The sequence below is a fragment of the Hippoglossus stenolepis genome, chromosome 13, assembly GCF_022539355.2.
Source record: "Hippoglossus stenolepis isolate QCI-W04-F060 chromosome 13, HSTE1.2, whole genome shotgun sequence".
Lineage (NCBI taxonomy): Eukaryota > Metazoa > Chordata > Actinopteri > Pleuronectiformes > Pleuronectidae > Hippoglossus > Hippoglossus stenolepis.
Window position 1 is genome coordinate 16512016 of NC_061495.1, and position 25322 is coordinate 16537337.

General features: G+C 38.2%; 1 protein-coding gene across 1 annotated transcript; it reads left to right on the forward strand.

Annotated features, from left to right (window-relative positions):
* Positions 1 to 2314: 2314 nt before the first annotated feature.
* uxs1 (UDP-glucuronate decarboxylase 1) lies at positions 2315 to 25307 on the forward strand. Its single transcript, XM_035174807.2, has 15 exons — positions 2315 to 3051; positions 4607 to 4634; positions 5421 to 5469; positions 5811 to 5854; positions 7866 to 7926; positions 8395 to 8575; positions 12046 to 12150; positions 14553 to 14612; positions 15306 to 15427; positions 21241 to 21360; positions 21878 to 21921; positions 23419 to 23479; positions 23616 to 23673; positions 23862 to 23965; positions 24545 to 25307. The coding sequence occupies exons 1-15, from the start codon at positions 2961 to 2963 to the stop codon at positions 24674 to 24676; spliced, it is 1260 nt and encodes a 419-aa protein (XP_035030698.1). The 5' UTR covers positions 2315 to 2960; the 3' UTR covers positions 24677 to 25307.
* Positions 25308 to 25322: the final 15 nt, after the last annotated feature.

A 25322-nucleotide genomic window follows, 5' to 3' on the forward strand; every position in this document is an offset into this window, starting at 1 on the left:
CTTTCTGTGTTTCCATCCCTGTGTTACCCTGGCGACCTGTCCAGGGTGAATTCTGCCACTGGCCCAATGTCAGCTGAGATTGGCTCCAGTTTACCCTCCTATTTCTTTTCGAACCAAGTTTTTATTTATTCTTTCATATCAAACTTTTATTGATATACATTCTGGCACTGGTCCTTCCTTACTCCTCTCTACACTCAATATGTTTACACTTCACTATTTTTTATATTTATACTTTTAGAATTGTATCATTCTTTGTGCCTGTAACTTTTAAGCCAGATCTGGCAGAATGATTTTCTTCAGGATTAATAAAGCTCTATCTTATTATATGCTCATTGATTCTGGAGTCTGTGATAAATCTGAGAAGAGGAAAGTGAGGAAATGGACTGTCTTACTATCATGGTCACCAGGTGTGCTTTGCTTTGCAGTAATGTTTGAACGTCACATCTCACTTAATCTTAGGATTACACATTTATTTGTGTTAGTCACGTCACCATCAGATGAATTCACAGCCAGCTGGGAGTTAAACCGTAAGAATATTTACTAAGTGGGTTGACTGTCTTCAAATGTATTTGTTATTGTGTGTTGTTTGACAGCAGAGATTACAAATTTACAAGAAAAACATTTTTTTGATGCCTGACTTCCCTCTTGCAAACTTCCCTCTAACTTCAGATGATGAAGCATGAAAATCAGAAAATGTTTAATTCAACGTTTTGATTTATCAGCGAAACCCACACATTCCCTTTCAGCATATCTGTGCCTGTTTCTCTTTGGTCCTAAAGCTGGTGATGAACTTTCCATGCTGTGTCTCAGAAGCCTCCAGCTCTAAACAAACATTTAATATCGCCCTTTGGATCAAATTTAATTTAATCAACACTTGACAAAAAGGACACCGCAGCTTTAGAAGTAGATTTCAAGTCAAATCTAACCAGTGCTCACTAGCAGGTTATTAACGGGGCTCAAGATATGATAAATCATCACCATAATAAACATCTGGGATATACCCTTTATAAGAAATTCAGATATCAGTGTGGACCATTTGAGCAGTTCGAAGCAAAAAAAAAAAATCAATCTGGTAACCTTTCCATCCCTGTTTATCTTCCAGTCCGTGCGGTGTTTGTGATGATTGTCTGTTTGAATTTGTTCACACAGAACCTTCAGAGGGTATATATGAAGATATTAACAACCTGAAAGGTGAATTATAGACCTGAAGGCAGCAGCTAGGCCAGAGTATTAGCCACACCAATTTAGAATCAAAAAAGAAAACTTGTCCGTAGATGAGGTTTTGTCCTTATTTTCTATAAAATTTTAAACTGTAATGCTATGAAAAGAACGCCTCGACCATGATTTTCTCAATCAATAATTTGTTTTACTTAATCCTACTCTGGTTTAGTTATAAATTGTTTTATGCATCGATGCTTAGATTTTTTGTAAAATGCTGGTATAATCATCCAATCAGCTTTTAGTTTTTATATATCAAGTATTTCCCAATGAATGTTGACCTGAAGTATAGGGTATAAAGACACACTCAACTTTTTTACACATGTACAAAATATTTCTACAGCTCCAATTAGTTTTACACATTTGTTCACGCTTGTACAAAATGTCACTACTGCTGAAAAATAGAACACATTTAAAAATGTATTTCTGCTGCTAAATGGTTTTTCCACATGTAAAAAAGCATGTCTGCACACAACTTTTATACATGTATAAAATATTTCTACAGCAACAATTTCTTTACACATGTACTAACTAGATCTGTGTGCACAAAAATCTTCACACATGCTGAAATATGTCCACAGCGTCAACTTTATTACATGCACAAAAAGGTTACTGTTCAACAACAACATTATTTCCCAGGCACAAAATATGTTTGCGCTGAGATTCATCGAGATGATCTGATTATTTGATCCTGAACATGAAGCCCTGCAGTCCAGATTCCTCTAGTTATAAATAATCTCAGCAGGAATAGAACATGCTGTGCACATTCAGCAAACACAAACACACTTCAGAAGACAAAGCGTTTACAGTGTCAGGCTGAAGTGGGAAAATCAACAAGGTGCGTTCACTGCACCGTGGAAAGTTTCGCTGCGGAGGAATGAATGAACCATTGTGTCAGTGTCGAAAACCCTTCTGGGACTTGAAGAAAAGAAGGATAGGGACGAAACAGAATCACTACAACGTTATATCACTCTATTCAAACTACACGTGACAATAAGTTCGATGGCGGCTGGAATATAACTGTTAATATTATTATTATCGTTATTATTATTATTGTTAGAGGTTCGCCAAGGCGTCACAGAGGCGCTGCAGGAGAAGTCAGGCTGCTAAATCGAGCACTGACTCATCGCTCATGTGATGTTGCCCGGCCCGATACAGACTGGAGCAAACCCCGATGTGCGTGTCGCTGACAGGCGAGATGTTTCCGTGTTTCCCCCGAAGCTTCACTGGGTGGTTTTTGCCTGACAGAATTAGCCTGTGTTCAGTTTCCAGCAGCCGCCATGAAGGGAAGGCAGACGCGGTTGTAGCCGCTCGCTAGCTGGCTGTAGCTACTTGCTAATGTGCTGCTAACGGCTTTGGATTCCGCAGCGTCAACACGGTTTCTAAATGTGCCTTTCAGATATCAATAAGAAGGAAAGGGTGTGTATTAAAGCTGTCTTCTCAGCGGGAGGATGAGTGGCGCTGATAAGTGAGTCCATGCGCGGTTGTGAGTGTTGACAGTGACAGTGTAGCTCGCCAGCTGATAGTGTTTTGCTACCTGTGAGCGCCGCTAGCCACGTAAACTGCTCCTGCCGGTGTTGACGTAGCAGGAGCAGCTAGCTCGTCTGTCCGGTGTACCAGGTGAGCTAGCCGGGTCGGGACTAAGCTAAGACAACGCCGAGCTCCACAGAGGGGGAACATGAGCGGTGGCAACTCAACATGCTCTAGCTGGACTTGAACGTGTGGCTCGTTTGGTGTCCTGGATGATGAAGCGTGTCATCTGGCTCATATCAGGATTAAATAGAAGAATGATGAAGCTACTCTTTGCCCTCGCCTTGATCGCCTACATTGCCTGTAAGTACATAGGTCTGTCCATGTGAGTGTGTTTTAATTTGTTAAACTGTCACCATCCCTGTGACATTATTATTATTATTAGTTCTAACACATCCAAACTGTGAACTCGTGATAGGATTTGGATCTTGCTTGCACAATGCACAAGTTCAATATATTAGTCCTATTACTATTGATGAAAATTGTATTTATACTATTTTACTAAATTATACTACTATTAATATAGTTGTATTGCCCACCAGTAACTCCCGAGTGAGTAATTTAATGTGTTACTGGATAAAACATATTTTGTAGTTAAATCCTTGCAGAGTATCCTGCAAAACTGGTTGGGCATGAAATGGATGAGTCACTGCTGAAGCGAGCAGGCTGAACAACAAATATATTTTAAAAAAGATATTCATGATGAACTATCAAATCGTCAAGAGCAGGTAATTACATTAGGGAGAGAGGGACTTTAATCCAGTGACGTAATACAGGTAGTTTGGATTATTTTATTGACGTTTGCTGGTCTTTTATTTGAAAGAAAACTGGAGAAAACAGCAAAATCCACAGATGCAGGTTTTAGTTTCCGAAATGAGAGGATTTGTTTATGTAAATTGAATAAACTTAAATTTGCATTAACCGGTGCTTCGCTCACTGTAACCTTTTATATGACTTAAGAACCCGACCAAAAGTGATACTGAATTAATGGAGTACATTTTTTTCAATATGTCCACCATTACTTTTTATTTCACATGTGTGTGTTCATTGAACTGCAGACAGTGGAGTTGGAGAAGGCCCTGGTGGACAAACTATGTGACCATCAACAGTTTAATCAACAGAATTGTTTATTGCAGCTATGTTGTTAGTAGACGTGACATAAAAGGACATCGCTGTTCACTGCAAAATTATCAAACTACACATTTTCCGTCCAAATGTTTTACTTCTCTGCTTTGCCGAAGAGTGGTTGTATTGAGGTGAACATGTTGTCTGTAAAACCCATGTTGTCTTCAAAATGGCGCAGTGGCAGGTTATTTGATAAAAAAGATAATCAACATTTTTTATTTGTGTGATTTCTATTTTACAAAGAAATTATGTTGAATGGACTTTCTAGCTGTGGAAAAGTGGCTCATTAGTAAGAATAATACATTTATTTCAACAGGGCTGTCGTCATCAATATCTGTACTTGGTATAAGACCAGTCAAAGTCAAGTTTAGGCCCCTTTATACTTTCATTTTGGGGTTGTCTGAGAAACAAATCAGTGGTCATCAATCTTAAACATTGGTATTAGATCACACTGTGAGTCCAACGAAGGCAGATTTGGTGGCCAAAGATAGCAATTTTGCATCCTGTGCTGCAGTATTCTGACTGTCAGAAATTACGGATTTCATTCTCAGTGACTGCTGCTGCGAAGACTCGTATCTAAAAACCAAGGCAACAGTATAAAACATGAAATGACAGAGTAGAATTTTATTAGACAGTCTGGTATCGTTGGATGTGACACTGCTCTATAGTTTGTATTTACTTTGTATTCACGATCCTGCCATTTTATCACAAGATTTCTATTTCTCTCTTCCAGCTGTCTGGGGAACATACACAAACATGAGGTAAAGTAATTGATTTCTCTATTACCTTTTTTTTAATAAAAATAATTTTCATTGCCATTGTAGCTAAAGCTGAATGCTAGATTCTCATGATTAACTCTGACAGGGTCTCACTGATCAGGTACTCGCAAATGACTTGATTGTAATTAGACATCCTCCATCCATCCATTATATATAATAGGGGTTAGGGTTAGGTTTATTCTTTGAGTCGGAGGGGCTGGAGCTTGTAACATACTGTACGTACAGTGTATACCTTATACAGCACAGTGCAGCTGCTCTGTCTGGGATAGCTGAGCTGTGACGACCGTTACACAGAGAAATTAACATTTCTCTGTGAAACTTCCCCAGTAGATGACAGCAACTAATGTTCATGTAGATACATGCAAATTAATATATTTATATTAAATATTGTTTTGCAATGCTTTTATGAATGAAATTGTTGTCCCTTATATAGACCATTATTGAAAGTTACAAATCAGTGTGAATGTAGATATTTTATATTATCTAGCGTTACTGTTTTTCAGTAACTGAGTTAGCAAAAAACAAACATTCCTCTCTGGTTATTTTATCCATTAACAGCAAACAGTAAATCAACTGTTGGGAGCCATAAGAAAATAGATATTGTGATGTAAAATTGTATCCATACATCCCTCTGGATTTCAGGTGGTGGGTCATTTGTTGCTACCTAATGATGTTCTTGATCTTAAGTGCTGTTTTATTTCTAGCCTTGTGATTATGCCTGACACAGCCACCATGTAATCACCCTCTCCTTGTCTTTGCACTTCTCAGATCAATACAAGAACACGGAGAAATGAAGATTGAGCAGAGAATTGATGAGGTGAGTTTAACCAAGATAACAGTTGTCACCCTGTAAAGCTTTCTGAAGAGCTCCTCTGTGTGTTATTAGCCGGTATTGAAATATCATTAAATGTTTACAAGATAACCCCTTTGTAAAGACATGCATGTTAGGATATTTTGAAGCTGCAAAAACTAGGTTTTGGATTGGTTTTAAATAATCTGCTATAGCTTGGCCTAAATCGCTCTGTGGCCAATGTGTACTGATACGTATGTGTTAACATTGCCATCAAGAAACACTATAGGATCCATTTGATATTTTCTAAGCATGGACCTGTGTTCTTATCTTGCATACAGTATCACCGACTTTTTATCTCACTTTAGGCTGTGGCTCCTCTCAGAGAGAAGATTCGTGATCTTGAACAAAGGTGTGTACCTGTGTTTTATTCTTACATAAATGAACATATACTCAAAATTTGTTGGATTCATTTGCATGGTTTTTACCTTCTTTGTTGACAGATGTTTGAAAAGCGATCCAATAAAACATATTATAGTGTTAGAAGTCACATGGTCCTTGTGATCGTTTGACAGTAAATGAAGCAAATAGTGACCTTTCCATCGCAGCTCCTACTGAAACCTTGTGCTTTAAAATGTTAATTATGTATGTCACCTTCTATGCCCTGAATGCTGATGAGGGATCAGTAAAAGGGCAGATGATTTCATCCAAGTGAGCATAGGGATGGGAATAAAAAACCTCTTCCGACGGAGAAGTGGTTTCAAAATTGTCACAGCCTTCTGAATCATATACCTGATATACACATCGCTGCCAGGATTGTTTTCTGACAATTACATGTTACAAAACAGAGCTGCTGGAATCTAGAACTAGACTGAGTCATGGCTTTCTCAAGCAAATGTTTGGCCGCAAAGCTGTCTGAGTTGCATATGTTGTAGAAACCGGGCTGGGACTGCAGCCTTCTCTTTGCACATCTGCCTAGCCAGTAGCCAGCATCTACCGATTGCCTGAATTTTGGGTGTTTTGCGAACATATGTAAAAACAAAGACAATGTTCTTAATGTACATAAATAACTACACTCACCTCCCTTTTAAAATGCAGTAGTTTCTGCAGAATTAACCAGGTGATCTGATTACAAGAGACAGTGATAAGAACAGCTGGTAATCCACCCAAGATGCATTGAGGAGGTTGTCTGGGCCAAAAACAACGGACTTATCAGTTACTGGCTAAAAAAAAATCAAACCATTTGGTGTCTTCATTGTGGCCCAGGACACATTTACACTACTAAAAGAGTGTGGGCACACGAGTCCCAGACCACGTAGGAATGTGATCTGAGTGATCGAGATCTCAAATGTTTTCTCAGTGCATCTTGGGTGCATTCGTACCTGAATTTAGAGCTGTCCAATTGTATTTGATCACCCGGTTGATGCTGTAGACCTTCAGGCAGTTTAGTTTAGCTGTGATCAGATCACCAGAGACCGATGTTGATACCTGGTCTGACCAGGGATTAAGAAAACCTGCATCAAAATAAATATTACATTTTAAACAATGACACACTGTTGCAACAAATAGCTCTCATGCTACAGCCTTTTTATGAACATGGAACATGCCACAGACTCTTTTCAATGTCATTCTTCTGAAAAGCAACTATAGAGAGTTAAAGGTCTATTGTGTGGAACATTGTGGACATAGGCTTATTGGTGAATGAAGCCTCTGATTTTCTGTTCTTTTGCTGCTACTGATGCATTTACATCTAATAAAACATCTTACCTCTTATTCCTTGAATTGAAGCAGAAGTACAAAGGCCAATGATTAGATGATTTAATCTGAGCCCCATTTTCCCAACGTGTGCTCTTTTCTATAAATCTGCAACATGTCACATGATTACAAGTCCCCTTCCCCAGCAATCCTCCCGAAACGCCACTGTGGATTGTTACAGGTGAATTCCGTGGAACATTGTGTAGGCGTAGGCGTATTGCTGAATGAAGCCCTTGCTTTTCTGTACTGAAACAGCTACTGATGTTGCACAAATTGCACTTTCAGAGGTGGAGACAGGTTTGACCATTTAAATGCAACTTTATTTTCATAAGTTTAGACATGTTTAATAATATTTTACTCACAAATGTCCATTTCTGAAATGTATGTCTCTATATCATCCTTCAATCCAAATCTTTAATTAGATTTTCTGATTGTAGTCAAATAAAGGTAATTTCAATATATAGTTAGAAACACTTAATTCAGTAAGTCCATCTCTTTAAGTTAAACATAGATACAGTAAGAGGCCATGTTTCCTCAGTGCATTTTAATCAGACAGGAAACAGTTCTTAAAGACAAATCAGCTACGTCGTAGACATAATTCTGTTCTGTTTTCATGTAGTATTTCCTCCAGATGTTCAACACTAAAACGTTTGTCTTCTCTCTCCCAGTTTTTCTCAGAAATACCCTCCTGTCAAATTCCTGTCAGAAAAGGATCGGAAGAGAATTCTGGTGAGAATCTTCTTATTTAAAATTCATAGCCATTCAAGTTAACCATGAAATCCTTGAGCTGAGGCCCTTTGGCTATATATGGGTGCAGTTCACTTACCATTTAGAACATTTTTAGTGAAGCACATACAAGTGGTACACTCAAAGGTAAAGGCTGCTGGGAGGGTCAGTTCTGGGCTAGAAAGACCTTCAGGTATCCTTGAGACACTTTCCATTCTTTCACACAATTTAAAACGGAAATCTGGTTTTCTGCAACCTGGATTCTCAACTCTTCTCTTGTATGATGCAGCAAATTGATTTGGTGATTTTGTGTTATTCTTTTCTGCAGATCCTCTAAAGCTCTATAGAGATTTTCAGTTGGGTTTAAGTCAGTGCTCTAGCTGGACATTCACACAGTGTTCTGTTAGCCACTTCCATGTCTGACCTCCTGAACTCTCTTATATTGCTAAAATACATGTGATCTCCCTCCAGATTACTGGAGGTGCTGGTTTTGTTGGTTCCCACCTGACTGACAAACTGATGATGGACGGCCATGAAGTGACTGTGGTGGACAACTTCTTCACAGGGAGGAAAAGAAATGTAGAGCACTGGATTGGCCATGAGAACTTTGAGCTCATCAATCATGATGTAGTGGAGCCTCTCTATATAGAAGGTGAGCAACAGAGTAAAAATTGGGGTTGATGAAACATCTTCTTTATTAGTGTTAGAGTTGTAATTACACTTGAGTTTGCCCTTTTTCATCACAGTGAGCACTTCCTCAAAACTAGGCACACTGGTTTATATTTTACCTCAACAAAAAAATGTATTCTAGTCCTCTTGGAAAACCCGCAATTCAACTTCTACTTTCTTTCATAGTTGTCCTGATGCATATCAGCAATTAAATGTAACCACTTTCTTGCACGTTGACAGTTTTACAGCCAGAGGGTATATTCTTTTCACTGAAAAATTAGTTTTATATTAATAAATTGCCCCATGGTATGGATCAAACGGTCTTGTGGGCCTCATATGGCCCAGAGGTTATATGTCTCCCACCTCTGCCATAGTTTGTAAGAATTATTTTTATTTCAGCTCAGAAATAATCATCCTTTACTCTGAATGTGATGAGTAACACACCATTGTTAATCAAATGTGAGTCTCTGCTTGTGGAAACTGTAGGACAAAGCAGTCATTGTACAAATTGCCATTCAGTAGATCTAATCTAATTGCCTTGGTCAGTAAATTATAATTTTTTGCTCATGCAAATGAGGTTATGGGTTGTTTTGCCTTTTTAATAGATATTAAATACACTATATGGACAAAAGTATTGTCCTCAAATTCAGGTGTTAAAGGGATAGTTCACAGAAAATTTTTAATTCACTCATTATGTACTCACCACTGGGCCAATGGAGGGGTGGGTAGAGTGTTTGAGTCCACAAAACACTTCTGGAGTCTAAGAGGTAAACTTTGTTGCAGCAGAATCCAATACAAGTGAAGTCAATTGTGTCCTCTTCTTCAGACGTAATAAAACAACAGAAAAAACACAACATGCCTCCATACTGCTCGTGTGGTGTGATGCACCTCGTAGGAAGATATCAGAGGATAAATGTGTTTTTGAAAGACGTACATGTTAATATAGAAAATATTTCAGATTCAGAAATTTACTCATCTTATAGTTGGAAGCAATTTTTTGCTGCTTTTCCTCTACTTACCTCATCTATTGGACAACAGCCTATTCTTAGATATGGTCATCTCATTATATAATTTCCCGGCGGGTGGTCACAGAAAGCGTTAGCTCTGGAGCGGGTCTATTATGCTCAGAATGTCATGGGCCAATTCCAGCATTTTTGTAATGGATGCATTTTGAAGCCTGATCGATTTCTGATCTTTTGTATTTTCACACAGAGTATTCAAGCTGTCAAAAACACCCTGTTGAGTTCAGTAAGACTTTGACATTACATTATTATGAGGGGGAGGAGGTGGACTAAAAGAGCCCAGCACTTCCACCCCCTCATCCACCTGCAGTGTTCAAGTCTTACAGAGCTCAACAGGGTGTCATGTCCTGGTTTGTTGACATAAACAAAGAACCGCTGTGTTGAATAATGAGTTTTAGATGATTATTTCACAACCACAGGCAAATTGACCTCAATAGATTTCTGTATTTATTAGTAGGATGACGTGCATGGACAATGCCAGAGATGCACTGATTTTATATGATTGATTGGAATTCCTCACCCATGTCCAGTTTAAATTAAATATAGTCACTGATGTAAAATTCTGTTTCACATAATCTGACATGCCAGCTGCATATTGATTTGCACAGACTAGCTGGAAGACACAACAGTAGCAGCATTAAATCATAAATAAGCATCATGTTACACAGGCGCCAAGAGACAAGCTGTGAAAACCCAAGACCCTAGTGAACATGTGGCTCTTAAACATATGTGTTTGTCAATAATGAGGATTTTGTAGGGTTTGTAGTTTTGTGCATTGAAGAAGAATTAAGGTCAAAGGAGTCTCAATTTTATGTAAATAACTGGCCACCGATGTTCCATGTCTGTCCTCAGGAGTTTTGTCCGTTCAGGTGTTAGACAAGACATTTTGAAATATAAACCTGAAAATGTGAATCACCACCAAAGAAATGCTAGAATAGACACCAGACAAAACACTCAAGCTACCAGGAGATTTCCTGCTGCTTGCTATTTCATGAAAACCTGACGTTAGTGTCTCTCAATTTCATGAAATTAAGCATTACAAAGAATAGAGAAATGCTTCTTTTCAGAACAGCTGGAACGAGCCATGAATGTGACAATGTTTTGAGCCATGAATCATGAGGTCAAGACTGCAAAAGCTCTCCTTGAAAAGATGAGAAATGAAAGGAATGATTTAGAAAATGGGACAATAATGAAGAGTTGTACAGAATGAGTCACAGGTAGCGGAAGACGAAATTACTGATGACACACAGTACAGGGAGATTTGACTTTGTTGAAGATGAGGAAAAGCTTGTGGGCCTGACCCAAACTTAAGTGTAAAAACAAAAGGTTTCTCAAACTAACGATTAGTTTGATCTGTGCTAAGTCACTGAATAACTATTAAGTTGTTTTCCTTGATGGTCACTAAGAGTAGAGATGTTGCTTTACCAATACCAGCATTGGAAATGCCTCAGAAACTGTCGAAAATACCAGGTTGAGAATTGGAATGGACGTGAATCTGTGTACTGATTCGATACCATATCTTAATTCTTGATTCACTCAGATGAAACTGCAATTTCTTTTTTCCGAAAGTCACTTCTTCGCAGCTAACCCTAACCCAGTAGCTTTGCTGTACTGCCTCTGGCAAGTATTGTTTTTAGAATGGCAAAAAAGACATGATTTCTGGTAGCGTAGCCGAAGCCAGAGCCAGAAAAACTGTCTGCAATTTGGCAATATTTAACATTGAAAAGTCCAATAAGTAGAACAGTGATATTTACCATATGCACCACTTGTGTTGTGTATTCCTAGATTTAGTCATTGGTATTCTTTTTAACTTATGACTTTCAAACAAGATAATAAAAAAAATTGTATGACATTAACTCTCTGTATATATTTGTTTGTCTATGAGTTTACCCTTAGCCAGGCCATACAGCAATGATTGCAAATCATCACTTCTATACAGAGTTAGTAGCATACAGCTGTTTAATATATTAGATGAGTTATTTTTAAATATACTAGTATCGGATCAGTACTTGCTATCAGCCGATGCACAAAGTCCAGCTATTGGAATCAGTAGCGAGAAGGTAGAAATGGTATTGGAACATCTCTTATTGAGTGTACAAGGAGAGAAGTTTCACATTTCTGAGCTATATTAAAGTGTAGATTAACTGGCTCTGGCTTTTGAGTTGACATGGGACACAGCAGACAGGCACATCCTTCATCTTGAATTTGCTTTATTCAACATTTTTATTTTAAATTTCAAATGTCTTTTCTCATTATGCTGCACTTTGCATCTCCAAGGCTGGTTATGAGTGATACAAGGCCAAGTATCCAAAAAGCAGCAACATTGAGCAAATAGAAACACAGGAAATCATTCAGTTGCACTGTCATTACATTAAATTATATATATCTTTTCATGGTAAGATGATTTATGTTTCTCCTGGTTTTTACACAGTGGACCAAATCTATCACCTGGCGTCTCCAGCCTCTCCCCCCAACTACATGTACAATCCCATCAAAACTCTCAAGACCAACACCATCGGCACTCTGAACATGCTTGGTAAGTATGGAGGATCATGTTAATTGATTTTGCAGTTTCTTTCGAGGTTTTCGAGATCGACATACTATGATTAAGCTGGTTTCAAGCACAGACTGTAAATAAAGTGAAGCCAATGTGTTTCGATCGCCTCTTGGTGGCTGGCTGCAGTATAGACCATAAATCCTCCACCATGTTAATGGATGGGATGTCGACCAAACTAAAAAGTCAGAGTAAACATTAACAAAAACAATTTCAAAGATGGTTTCTGTCATTTAAGTAGTTCTTATCATACTGATGTACTGTATGTCCAACTGTTCATGTTTCTGTTACATTTGGTTTTAATTGTTATTTGATGCTTTAAAAATGGAGTGAAACATCACGATCAACAGCTGCGACTGACTCATGATTGGTCAAGTGCTTGCATCAACAGGACGTCGCTGTCGTGGATCGATCTACCGATCACGACTACACAGAATTTTGGCTCCAAATATTTAAGATAGTGGCATTCGTATGCAGGATATTTTGACTTCATTTCTGGATACTGGTAGGAAGAAGACATCTTTATATAATGTCTATGTCAAGGAGATTCTTTGGTTCTTTTAGTTTTAGTCTGTAAAGATTTGAAATCATTAATTGTTTTTCTTCACCTTGTGTGGGGCAAGAAGAGTAGTAAAACAATTCTTAACAGACCATTTTCTTCCCTTTTCCTCTCCCTTGTCACATTTTCAGCTGTTGCACATGACAACTGTGTAAAGTGTAAAAATCCAGCAAAATATCTTGTTGTTTTGTCTTGGTGCTGGAAGAATATTCAGAGTTAGGCAGTAGAATCTTACTGAAATTGATGTGAAGATTTAGTGTGATAAGGGAAAACATTCTTCCATCTCACTTAAAATGGTCATTAAGCTTTCAACAGCAAAACAATCTTTCAAATCTATAATTTATACCATCTGAGAAAACGGAAAACTCTGCTTCCTTTGTGTTTTCATTTTACAGCACCCCATTTTTCAGCAGTGCTGTTGTGTGCCAGATAGAGCCATTGTATAAGAGATCAGTTTCAAACAATACAAATAGCAATCCATATTACCAGATGGATGAAGCCAACAGCTTTAAAGATTCCATGTGTGAACTGCAGTGTTCATTCTTTTCTTCAGTCGGTGATAACAATTTTAAAGTATTTCCAAACCACTGTGTGAATATTGACATAAATTTAGATTATATTCAGAGCATTGTGTGATTGACAATACAATCAGGTGCACTGTATGTGTTTACAAAAAATATCTCTGCAGTATGGAAGCCCATTTCCGCCACTGTGATGAAGAAAACAAAAATCCTGTACCTCAATATTATGACTTAGTATCTCATTATAATGAGATACTGACTGCTGCTAGTACTGACTGCTACTCTGACTGCAGCAGAGCAGGGAAGCCATGGTTGAGAGACTGCGGTCAAGCCAGCCGCCTCTCGTGTTTGCATTGTCAGAACAGCCGACTGTTTTAGTTTTTATTATGACAGATCATGACTCCGGATCGTTCCGTCACTTTAACCCTGATGTCCTGACTCTGCGCGTTACGTCTCGTGTTCTGTGAAGCAGGGGAATGCGTGCACACGGTGTTTAAACATGTGTCTCATGAACTCAAACAGACACAAAGTAAACGTCAGTCCTGTACGTGTCCTAATAACTTGTGATCAGTGCTGGTGTTTATTGTTAAAGTGTAAAGTGAGCGCAGGTCAGAGGAGAAGTGAGGAGGAAACAGACTCCGACACATACAGGACTTCCCTGCTGTGTTGCGCCCCGCCCAAGTCATAATAATGAGATACTAAGTCATAATAGTATCTCATTATTATTATTATTATAGTATCTCATTGTTATGAGATACTATCTCATAATTATAAAAATAGTTATTACTATTGTCTGCTGGCAGACGGAGATAGTATCTCAAACATCAGTGTGAAAATAACTACCTAAAATGACAGAATCCATCTTAGAGAAAAATGTATTTGACGTGTACATTGACTTTTTTGTTTGGTCCATGTCCCATCCAATAACACGGAGAAGGCTGTATTCATAACCTAGCCACCAGGTGGTGACACTTCGGCTCCACCTGAGGAGCTGTCATGTTGTCCATTTCAAAACACAGTCTATGGGATTTACTCAATAAAAACACAGAAAATTACAATTGGTTGTGCGTTAATAGCTTAAGGACATCAGGATTGTCATCAGGACATTGTGATTGTCAGAAGGTGTGACTAAAGATGGAGATCAAGTCACAGTTTATGACAAATTAAAGCAGAAAACCTGGTAATTTTACAGGGTTCACACTATGTGCTGTTTCACTTTCGTATGTGTGTATTTTCTCAGGTCTAAGGCCACGTTTTTTTTCTGGTAAAAGAAGACTGATCTGATTGTGTTGTTTGGCTTTTAGGTCTTGCCAAACGTGTGGGCGCCAGACTTCTCCTTGCTTCGACCTCTGAGGTTTATGGAGGTAAGAAAGATGCCTCCCACTCATATCGAAGTGTTCTTTAAGTAAACAGATGACTTTCTGTGTAAAAGGTCAACTTTAAGAACATCTTTGCAAATAGTACTCAATGGACATGTGTGAACAAAAATATTGTTTATGATTTCTAGATTCAGCAGGAAAATACTATCTTTTTTTTTTTTTTAACACTGAGTATATATCATGTGCCAAACCTTTCACAAACATGGCCTGCATTACATTTTTACACAATGTCTTTTTGAACACGCTGTCTGCTCCATCAAGCCCTGTTGTTTATTTGTGTATCATTGGATCCAGTCACAACTGAATCTTATTTTAGCAGAAAAACATTTACGATTTGTTTTTTTTAAGAGGCAGCATTTATGACACTAATTCCCTCTCAATAGTCTGACAATGCAAATTGAAATATTTGTGCCAAGCAATCACACACAGAGAGAGTGTCAGAAATGACTAAAGAGAGCTGTTTCCTGAGAAACCAATCATGTCATTGAATTTAGCCCTGCAGCTTTATATCGTACCAGCGGAAGAGTTGAAGTGACAGAAATCCAGTGAATGTGTTCAACTATGCAAGATCGGAAGCATACTATTCCAAATTAATCCTGCCTGATTCTCCAAACAGAGAGCTGAATCCATTAGTTTAAAAAATGGGTCTGAAAGGTTACTGAAATCTTTGTGTTCCAGATCCAGAGGTGCATCCACAAAATGAGGAGTACTGGGGTCATGTCAACCCTATTGGTCCTCGAGCATGCTACGATGAGGGGAAACGAGTAGCAGAGACCATGTGTTATGCCTACATGAAGCAGGTATTATCACTGAAACTCTACAGCACACACACACACACACACACACACACACACACACACACACACACACACTGTGTGTATATATATATATATATATATATATATATATATATATATATATATATGTGTATATATATATATATATATATATATATATATATATTTTTTATAAATAAAAAAATCACCCTCTCTACCTCCTTTGGGGGGTGGTATTGTCTTCCTCATGTTCGGGTCTGGGAGTTTGAGGGTTCTGTGCAGTATCTTAGCTGTTCCTAGGACTACGCTCTTCTGGACTGAGGCTTCAGATGTTGATCCTGGAATCTGTCTCCCAGTTTGGGGGTCACAGCCCCCAGTGCTCATATTACCACTGGGTCACATTAGTCTTGACCTTCCACATTTCTTACAGCTGAGTCTTTCAACTCTTTTCATAATCCTTTTTTCTGATGTTGCTGTCAGCCGGTATTGCCACATCTACTATTACTGACTTCTTCGGCTGTTTGTCGATCACCACTACATCTGGTTGGTTAGCTAGTAGTTGTCTGTCAGTCTGGAATCTGAAGTCCCACCGGACCTTAGCCCTGTTGTTCTCAACCACCTTCGGTGGTGGGTCCCATCGGGATTTAGGAACTTCTTATCCATACTGGGTGCAGATGTTCCTGTACACTATTCCTGCTACTTGGTTGTGCCTTTCCATATACGCTGTTCCAGCTTGCATCTTACACCCTGCTATTATATGCTGGACTGTCTCAGGGGCGTCTTTGCACAGTCTGCACCTTGGGTCTTGTCTGATGTGGTAAACCCTGGCCTCTATGGCTCTTGTTCGTAGGGCCTGTTCCTGTGCGGCCATGATTAACACCTCTGTGCTGTCTGTCAGTCCAGCGTTCTCCAGCCATTGGTAGGTCTTCTTGAAATCAGCCACTTCCTCTATCTGGCTGTGGTACATGCTGTGTAGGGGCTTGTCCATGCATGTTGTTTGCTCCTTGTCTTCTTCACCTTCATCCAGTTTCTGCGGCATTCAGCTTATCATTTGGGGGAACTTCACGTTGCAAGACCCCCGGCCTGTTTGATGGTCATGCCTGGGCAATGGAGGAGGAGGGGCCATGGACTCGAAACACAAGAACATCATGTATTTTATATATATAAAATACCATGACCTGGATTACTGATAATCTTCACAGATAAATAAATAATTATCTTTTTCTTTAAAAAAAAAAGCACATTTTTTAATTCAACCTTATGCAATCGCTTGATCCAAACTGATTTTTGTTCCGTTGGCACCAAATCATTCTAAAACTAGAATGGCACATTGTAGTGTGCATTCCCCCACCACAGTCCACTTTCACACATAAATATCAGTCTCCTAAATATGACTTTCATCAAGATCCATGAGATATTCTCTGAGAAATCAATGAAATTTGAAAAATACCTTTTCGAGGAAAAATCCTACATCCACCTCCTGATGCAAATCCTCACGGAAATGTAATGAGTTCTTCCCTGACCCATACAACATCCTTCCACCAATTTTCGTTGTACTGTGTCCAGTAGTTTTGTGTAATCCTGCTCACAACCAAACAAACTAATAGACCTGGCGAAGGTTAAGAAATCTTTTGATGTGCCTTATTTTAGATTTGTACAAAATTATCGGTAAGAAGATGTGTTTATTGGGTCTGAATAATGAAGTAGGATGTGCTAACGTTTCCAGCTTTTCTCATCAGGTCTCTAACGGTATTGGTTCACATGCTGCTAAGTGGCCTCCTTTGAGAGGATAATTTAGTATAAGATACAAGTCATGTCAGTGAATATTGTGTTGAGTTTTGTGCTGGAATGTGAAGCCCTTGAAAATGTCACACGTTTACATAAATATCCAAATGATGTTTAGACTGTGATAATTTTTTTTCCCCCCTGTTACGACTTGATTGACACCAGCCTTTGATGATCAGATATGATTGACTCCTCTTGCCTTTCCTTCAGGCAGGTGATATTTATTTATCTGCCTCGTCTCCACAGCTGCCCATTATTTTTTTCACACTTACAGGGAGAATTCTGGGAAATGGCAGCCTTTCAATATCCAGCTGTCAGTTGTTTGTGCAGAGGAACAAAAATATCTCATATTACATCTGTTGCCCAGTCATGTAATCAAAATTCATTAACCTTTAAAAAGTGATGAGTGGAGGTTATGCAGTGGATGAAAAAGCATTTTCGTACCTACTTTTCAGACAGAGGGCAAACATTATAAACTATGTATCAGTGGATTTCTGATGCATTGATTTACATGATGCTTTTAAGCAAAAAATGTATCTGATCGTGCTCATTTAAAAGATAAGCATGCTACTCCATTTTATCATTAGGACATATGTCATGTATGGGTAAACGATTACGTGTTAGGATTTTATCTTTGCTAATATTGACACTGTCTTTACTTATTGATATCAATAATGGGACTATCAATTATGTTATTTAGTGGTTTTGTGTTGATCTATTGCAACTACATTAAATCAATAAGACTATAAGACTATAGAGGAGCTGTAGCCAGTTCAAAGTGAAAGGCAGTAAATAACTGGATTAGCCACATTTTCTGGCCAATTTTAGATACAGGTGGACTAAAATGTAGATGTAATATAATGATAATAATAACATAAATGAGTATAACACATAAATAAATGTGTTTATTTATTGTCCTATTATAAAACTTCACTCTTTCTTAAAAGGACATTAATTTTTAAACATTAAACATACAATATCCCCATGATGCAAGACTGGTAAGTAAGTGATTATTTAGTGGAATTATTTAGTAGTCATGACTAAACAAAGAGATGCACCACTTTCACAAATGCAAATTTTCAAATGTGGATCTCCAACAATGGCAAGTGTTAACTGTTTCTAGGCTGTGCAGTTTATTCTATCAAATCCAGCATTTACATCTACATATAGTATTTGTATCCACGTATTAAAACAGCGGCCGTGGCTTATTTACAGTTGCACACCTCATCTTCCAGAAGTCGTATTGATCTTTTCTCAAGTTTTTTACAGAATTACAGGTTAATTTCCGTATTACTTTGACCTCACAGCTAAAAAAATGTCCAGTTGTTTTGACAGAACTCAAGTCTCACATGCTGGTAAGCCTTAATTAATTTTCAGATTTCCACTTGCACATTAAAGCCCTGACATGTTCATGGTGATATGATGACACTAATGCTGGTTTAATCTGAACCTCGGCATGAAGAGCAGTGATCACTTGTGTTTTGTTGCGGCCTCACAGCAGGGAATGACCACAGGCACTGCACTTTGTTTCCCCTTATAAATGCTGCTATAGATAGAGATATCAGGGAGATGTCAAGAAATGAGGGAGAAAGGCGACTTAGTTTCCTAGACAGATTCAAAGCGGGAACGCTGTGGCTCATGGCTGGAATCATAACCTCTAAACCACGGGATAACTCAACAAAGTGAAATTGGTCGATCATTCCAATGTGGTTGTATAAATATCCTCACACAAATCGGTTTCAAGTGTCTGCCTCTCTGGGTGTAAATCTACACTTCTACCTCTGTACAGTAGATATCCATTCTATTATTCAAATATCAGCACAACAAAAACACAAGTTGTTTTGTTGTCACATTTACACATGTATGGTTTAAAGAAGCATTACATCCATAATATTTTCCTTCATTTAGTCCCTAACACTTTTCTATTTTAAAAGTCCCATTTTGTGGTTATTAATCTAATTTATGATAGTTGGATTAATAATTTATTTATGACACATTAATTAGGACTAAAGTGAGTGTAGAATGTGCATTAATTCAGACTGTTTTCAACATAGTGAATTAAGCTAATTCCTCTCAGCAGTAAAGAGTATCAGGGTCCAACTCTTCGTGCACAAATATTTCCCGACCTAACTGTGCATGCACCCGACACACACACACACACATTTCCCAAGACCTATTTTATCTTTATGTCCTCATTGTGTCCTTGTGCCTCATTGTACTGAATATATTTGCAGGGAGTGTCAATTGAAATTCATGCTCCACATTTTCAACAGGACAGTCTACATAATTTTCATGTTTTTATTCATGTTTTCTGAGCTTAAATGGGTCCACATCCCATCCAAAGTAGTCTGTACTGAGGCATGATGCTGGTGTAAGAAGGCCATGGATTTTCAAAAAGCAGGAGAGTTTTCTACCTCTGTGGGATCAGTGTGTGTTTCATGATGTAGTTGGCATTTATTAATCTCATTTATTCATTCTTTGTCAGAGAGTGTGTCTAAATGTATGTAAAGGGAGCTTTGTGTCATACTTGCCTGAAGAGTAATTTGACAGGACGTTAATTTAATTTGATCTGACACATTCTCACATAATGCTGCTAATTATGCTTCACATGAAAACAGAACCAATTCATCAGCACTTGATGATCAACTGTGTGTAGGAAACCTTTTCTAGGAAAGTGAACACGCATGATACCGTGTGTATTAAATGCTACACCTTACAGAATAGTTCAGTCTGTAGAGAAATGCACATTGATCTAAAGGGGTAAAGTCTTTCAAATAAAGCTGCTCTTTTAGCCAATGTCCATCAATGTTCCCCTGTTGTCTTAGGCCACATATTAAAAAGCAATTTACAGATTAAATAAAAAAATTGCACAGTCTAGACTATAAACTGCATGGAAAAGTGGCAAATGGAAAATGTACTGTACTCTTCCAGCTCAGAGATACATTTTCTTTTGGAATCTATTGGACGGATCAGAGAATGGATTTTAATTAAGGGGTAGGTTTTAGAGAAACTGGTTGTTGGGTGCTAGAGGCTGACGTCTATGATTTTCCTGGAGTTATAATAAAAAATTGTCAGGGAATCTGACTTACACACCTTTTTAATTCCTTTAATATTTTGCATGAGTTATACTATGGCAGGTACTGATTATGTTTCACAGATGGTTGACCTAAAAGGTCGGACGGCCTCTGCAGGAACATTTAGATTAGATGTTTTATGTTGGGAGTTGACACCCTGTCTCTGGGGTTGTGAATAGGTGGAACTTGAGTCTGTATCTCATGAGGATTATGGGCATCTTGACATGACTTATGGTGACCTATAGACTGCTATCTGTTCCCTCCAATATGGTATAATACTGAAATGCTTCTATTGTACTTCAAGAGTTTTGGTTTGACTGTCGGTAAGAATCCTCTCTGTCGACAGATCCATGTTGTAATAGACTCCTATTCAAGAAAGGATAATTCATTATTTTATTCACCACTGTGAACTCTGTAATTCAGCCATCTTTCATCAGACATCTGTGCAGAAGATTGTTCTTAATTATACTTGAAAATGGAAACTCAGTAAAAAGGTAATTGAAACATGGGCTTCAGTCTCGATTTAGCTTCCCCGGCAGCTGATTAATTCATCTTTTTGCAAGTGCAGTTTAGATATTAAAGGCAGTGAATCTTGTGAGTGACACGTGCCGGAAGAATGTGTAGTGATGATATATTTCACCGCCAATCAGTAAGAACTTTATGCTGCTGATTTTCTTTAGTGATGATGATTTTCTATCTCCTTACTTCACTTACGTGGTTTGAGACACTTTGAAAATCAGCTGATTTATTGCTGTAGTCCATATTATTATATCTACATGTTTCAATATGTGTATGATAATTGAGCAGTCTAAACTTTTAGGTAGGGAAACCGGGAAAATGAAATACCTGTCGGGCTCTGTATATTCCACAAAGATGAAGTATTAAAGTACACAAGGTATTCAGTTTTTTCAAAATCATCTAACACAAAGGCAGTTTGTAAATCATTAATGACTCATCCTCTTTCCTCTTTGCTCACAGGAAGGAGTTGAGGTGCGAGTGGCGAGAATCTTCAACACGTTTGGGTCCCGGATGCACATGAATGATGGACGTGTTGTCAGCAACTTCATCCTGCAGGCTCTCCAGGGAGAACCTCTCACTGTACGCATGTTAACATTACCACTGATCATGTGCCTTCACCGGCTTTATTGGACAGAAACCTCTGTACGCATCAGTCTTGTTTTAATCTATAGCATTTTCAGCATGTATGTTCCTGGTAAGCATCAGTGAGGTAATGACTGATCATTGCTGAAGTGTGCATCTTTAATTAATATTTCAGATACATTTGCAGATTTTTAATCTGTATCCAGGAGTTTTTCATTCTAATCATAATTCATTTACAATTTGATTTAAAGCATTTGATTCTAAAACCTGACACTGAAAAGGGAAATAGGTAAAAGAAGTACTGTGCATATCTTTTGATTGAGTTTAATATGAAAACCACAAATTACAATGAACTTTGGAGTCCTAATAATTTGAACATAATCATGACAAAAATAATCACCTCAAGTCTGTTGTCTCGAAACATGTTTAAGACAGAGAAACACACATTCACTTTAGATATGAGTATTTTACAGGAATAAAAATCTGTTTCCTTTTGTTTTTGTCGTTGCTCTAGGTGTATGGTACTGGTTCTCAAACACGAGCCTTTCAGTATGTCAGGTAAGACGACGAACTGTAATTTATACTTGTATTGTTATAGTTTTTTACATATAATAGCTGTCTGCCCACCGATAAGGAAACTAAAACATAATTGATTACCTTCTCGTGCTCAGACATTTGACAGGTTCAAAGAATATTTATTGGTTTGTGTGCATGTGATGAGATTAATTTGATCAGTTTAGATAAGAGACATCAGAGGCTTTGAGCATTTGATGCTCTCATATCTCTATAAAGCACCTTCTGCCCTGTGTGAGGTCAGCAGAGGTAAACAGTTAAATGTCAAGGTCTTTGAGAAACATCTCAATTATGTGAAACTAAACAACTACATTATTTTCAGTTGTAGTGCAAATGTACATAAATACTGTACAGGCCAGATTCTACCGTCCTGTGTTACTGGATGTTATGGTAATTTTATGGTGCTGTTGATTTGTATAATCTCTGTTTAGTCTATTCCCCCCTCATTTGTTTAAATAAGATGAACAAAATACATGCATACATGTATGTGCATGAATTTGACATATGGGAGAAAGAAGAGCTATATAACACATGGATGTGGTGCAGTGATGGAAATTACATTTTTATAGAAACGCAGCATTTTCTCTTCCCTGACCTGTTTAAGGGAGGCACCTGGCATATCATTATCTGTGTTTGCATGTGCCTGAGAATGTCAAGGTCTAATTCCTATTGAGAGAACTCTACAAGGTTTTTATGTTTGTGAGCATGTGGTGCTAAAGCTAAATGGACTGTAGTTCTTATTTTGATTCCTCTCCTGGCTTAGATTCATGCAGTATATGTGATCAATACATATGAATTGAGTTGGTTTTTCAAACATAAATCATGTGAAATGGTTTCCTTTCTGGACTAAATTTTTAAACTAGAATGTCACGTACCTCCACCGAAGCCCCGCAGTCCCCTTCAATTCAATCAAGCTGCTTCCAATTTCATATAATTCTGTTTACAGACAAACAAAGGGACAGTAGGGGGGGGAATTTTTTTTAAAATTCTGTTTCTATTTAAAATTAACATGAATTATTCCTGGGGAAAACTGTAGAAATGAAAAAAATGTCCTATCTCACAATGTCCAAGGAAGTGGTAAAACATTCCTGGATCTGTCCCCTGATATGGATCTGCAGTAAAATGTAATTGGTTCCTCCCTGACCCATACCACAACCTTCCTCCCAAGTTTCCTGCCATTCCGTCCAGTAGTTTTTTACGTAATCCTGCTAACTAACAAACTAACAAATAGATGAGGAAAACACAATATATATGAGCTTCAATCTGCTTCTGGTTGAAATCAACTTTGTGTTCCATCCAATCCATTAACAAAAGAGAAAAGCTATATTGAAACAATTGTCTGCCCGCTGAGAAACTAATGTTACGTTACACACAAAATAAACATAATGTTCTTCAGGAACAATGCACACGGGGTTCAGGAGAGAATCGAATAGAAGAGAATCCACATTAAATCTCTGGTTCTGTGTTTCATTCGTTTTACAGCGATCTGGTGAACGGCCTGGTTCTATTGATGAACAGTAACATCAGCAGTCCCGTCAATCTGGTGAGTTCTTCTTGCATGTCTGCGTTTCACAAAATAGAAAATTAAGTAAACATAAGCAGACACTTTACCCATGAGTCTGTGTTTTCTGTGTCTTGCTGGTACTGATGTGATGGACTTGTATGAAATCTGTTTGTAGGGGAACCCAGAGGAACACACCATATTGGAGTTTGCTCGTCTCATTAAAAGTCTCGTCGGTAAGTTAGATCGATTGACAGCTATTATTTAGTGTTGCGGGAAATTCTTGCCTGTAGAAGTCAGTTCCAGTTGTAGTAAAACGCTGAATGATGCATGTAGTTTGCTCATTATTGTGGGTTCATGGCCAAATTACAACCTGCCCATGTCCATGCCCTCATTATAACTGAACATTAACACACTCTCACAGTGAGCCGGAGTCAGATCCAGTTCCTTCCTGAGGCCCAAGACGACCCACAGAGGCGAAGACCCGACATCCGAAAAGCCAAGATGATGCTCGGCTGGGAGCCGGTGGTACGTTCAACACAAGAATGGCTAAAACTCCCACATACTGTTCTCCCAGAATCTCAAATGGTTATTCCTTTGTTATTTTGGGAGATACAGTCTGAAACACAACATTTGCTTCACTGCTAATGATTGTCATCACATTGTTCCTATGGAACGTTTAACATCTAATATCTATATTTTAACATCTATAGAGCAGATAAATTAACCTAAAACTATCACAAATATATTTAATATTTTGAGATGTTTCCAAAAATAAATATCAATGCTAAAAGATGACAAATATTAATTAATAACAGTATGAAAACCATCACCACCAAAACATATATTAATTATTTTGTTTTGGTCACATATTTTGAGGTGAATCTGTATCATCAAGGCAGATTTATCCACATCAGGGAGTGAATGGCAGAAGAAAGTGTATTAGATCATCAGTAGATGATCAATGGTAAACTAAGTGTGACCGTCTTATTTATAGCCAATAATTTGAGTTATATTGTCTAAATCTCAGTTTTTATGGGTGTAGTTGTAACTGGTAGTGTATTTTTGAAGTGGTGCTGAGTTGATGTTGTGTGTCGTTCGGACCAGGTGCCGCTGGAGGAGGGCTTGAACAAAACCATCCATTACTTCAGCAGAGAGCTGGAGCATCAGGCCAACAACCAGTACATCCCCAAACCTAAAGCTGCACGCATGAAGAAAGGACGGCCCAGACACAACTGAGCTGGTGCTTCCCACCACAGACTCTCCCAGAAGGATGTGAACACTCCTCAGAGGACAACTCTTTAAACTACACTGCTGGCCACAGCACTCTGGGATATGGATTCTTGTTTTGGAGAAGCAGAGACATGTTGTGAGTCTCTTAAAAACAATAGTGTTGCCTTGTGTTGGAGCTGCAGCTGCACTGCGTGTGTGGGTTTCCTCAGCTCACCCGAGCCTGCGTGTTTGGATGGACAAGCCTGACTCAAAAACAGCTATTTCAGACAAACAAATCTGATACTCAGCCTATTTTTTCTTTGTGAATTTGTGCTTTTGCTATTTAAATTGCAGACATGAGAATCTCTGTGCTTTGTGTTAATCAGTTTCATGGCGTTTTGTCTCCAGAGCTTGGTTGCCTGACTTTTATTTTTTCTCTCCTGGATGTTTTGTCGTATCAGTGGCATGCCGGCTGCCCGTTGGCTGCCTATTGGCTGCCTGTTGGCTGCAGGACTGTTCAATTGTTCCAGAAAGACTGTTCATTATTCATTGTGTTTATCAGGACTTCAGTGTGATCTACTTTGTGAAATCTCATTTCAGGATGTGCATTATCAATTTCAGGTGAAGATGCTATTTTAATAAAATATTTTCAATATTGTGTGTGTGTGTGTGT

Excerpts from the sequence above, each read along its gene's own strand:
- uxs1 (XM_035174807.2), top strand. The coding sequence starts at position 2,961 with ATGATGAAGCGTGTCATCTGGCTCATATCAGGATTAAATAGAAGAATG. Across the intron at positions 5,470-5,810 it reads TTGAGCAGAGAATTGATGAG|GCTGTGGCTCCTCTCAGAGA; the intron begins GTGAGTTTAACC and ends ATCTCACTTTAG. Across the intron at positions 23,966-24,544 it reads TGCTCGGCTGGGAGCCGGTG|GTGCCGCTGGAGGAGGGCTT; the intron begins GTACGTTCAACA and ends CGTTCGGACCAG.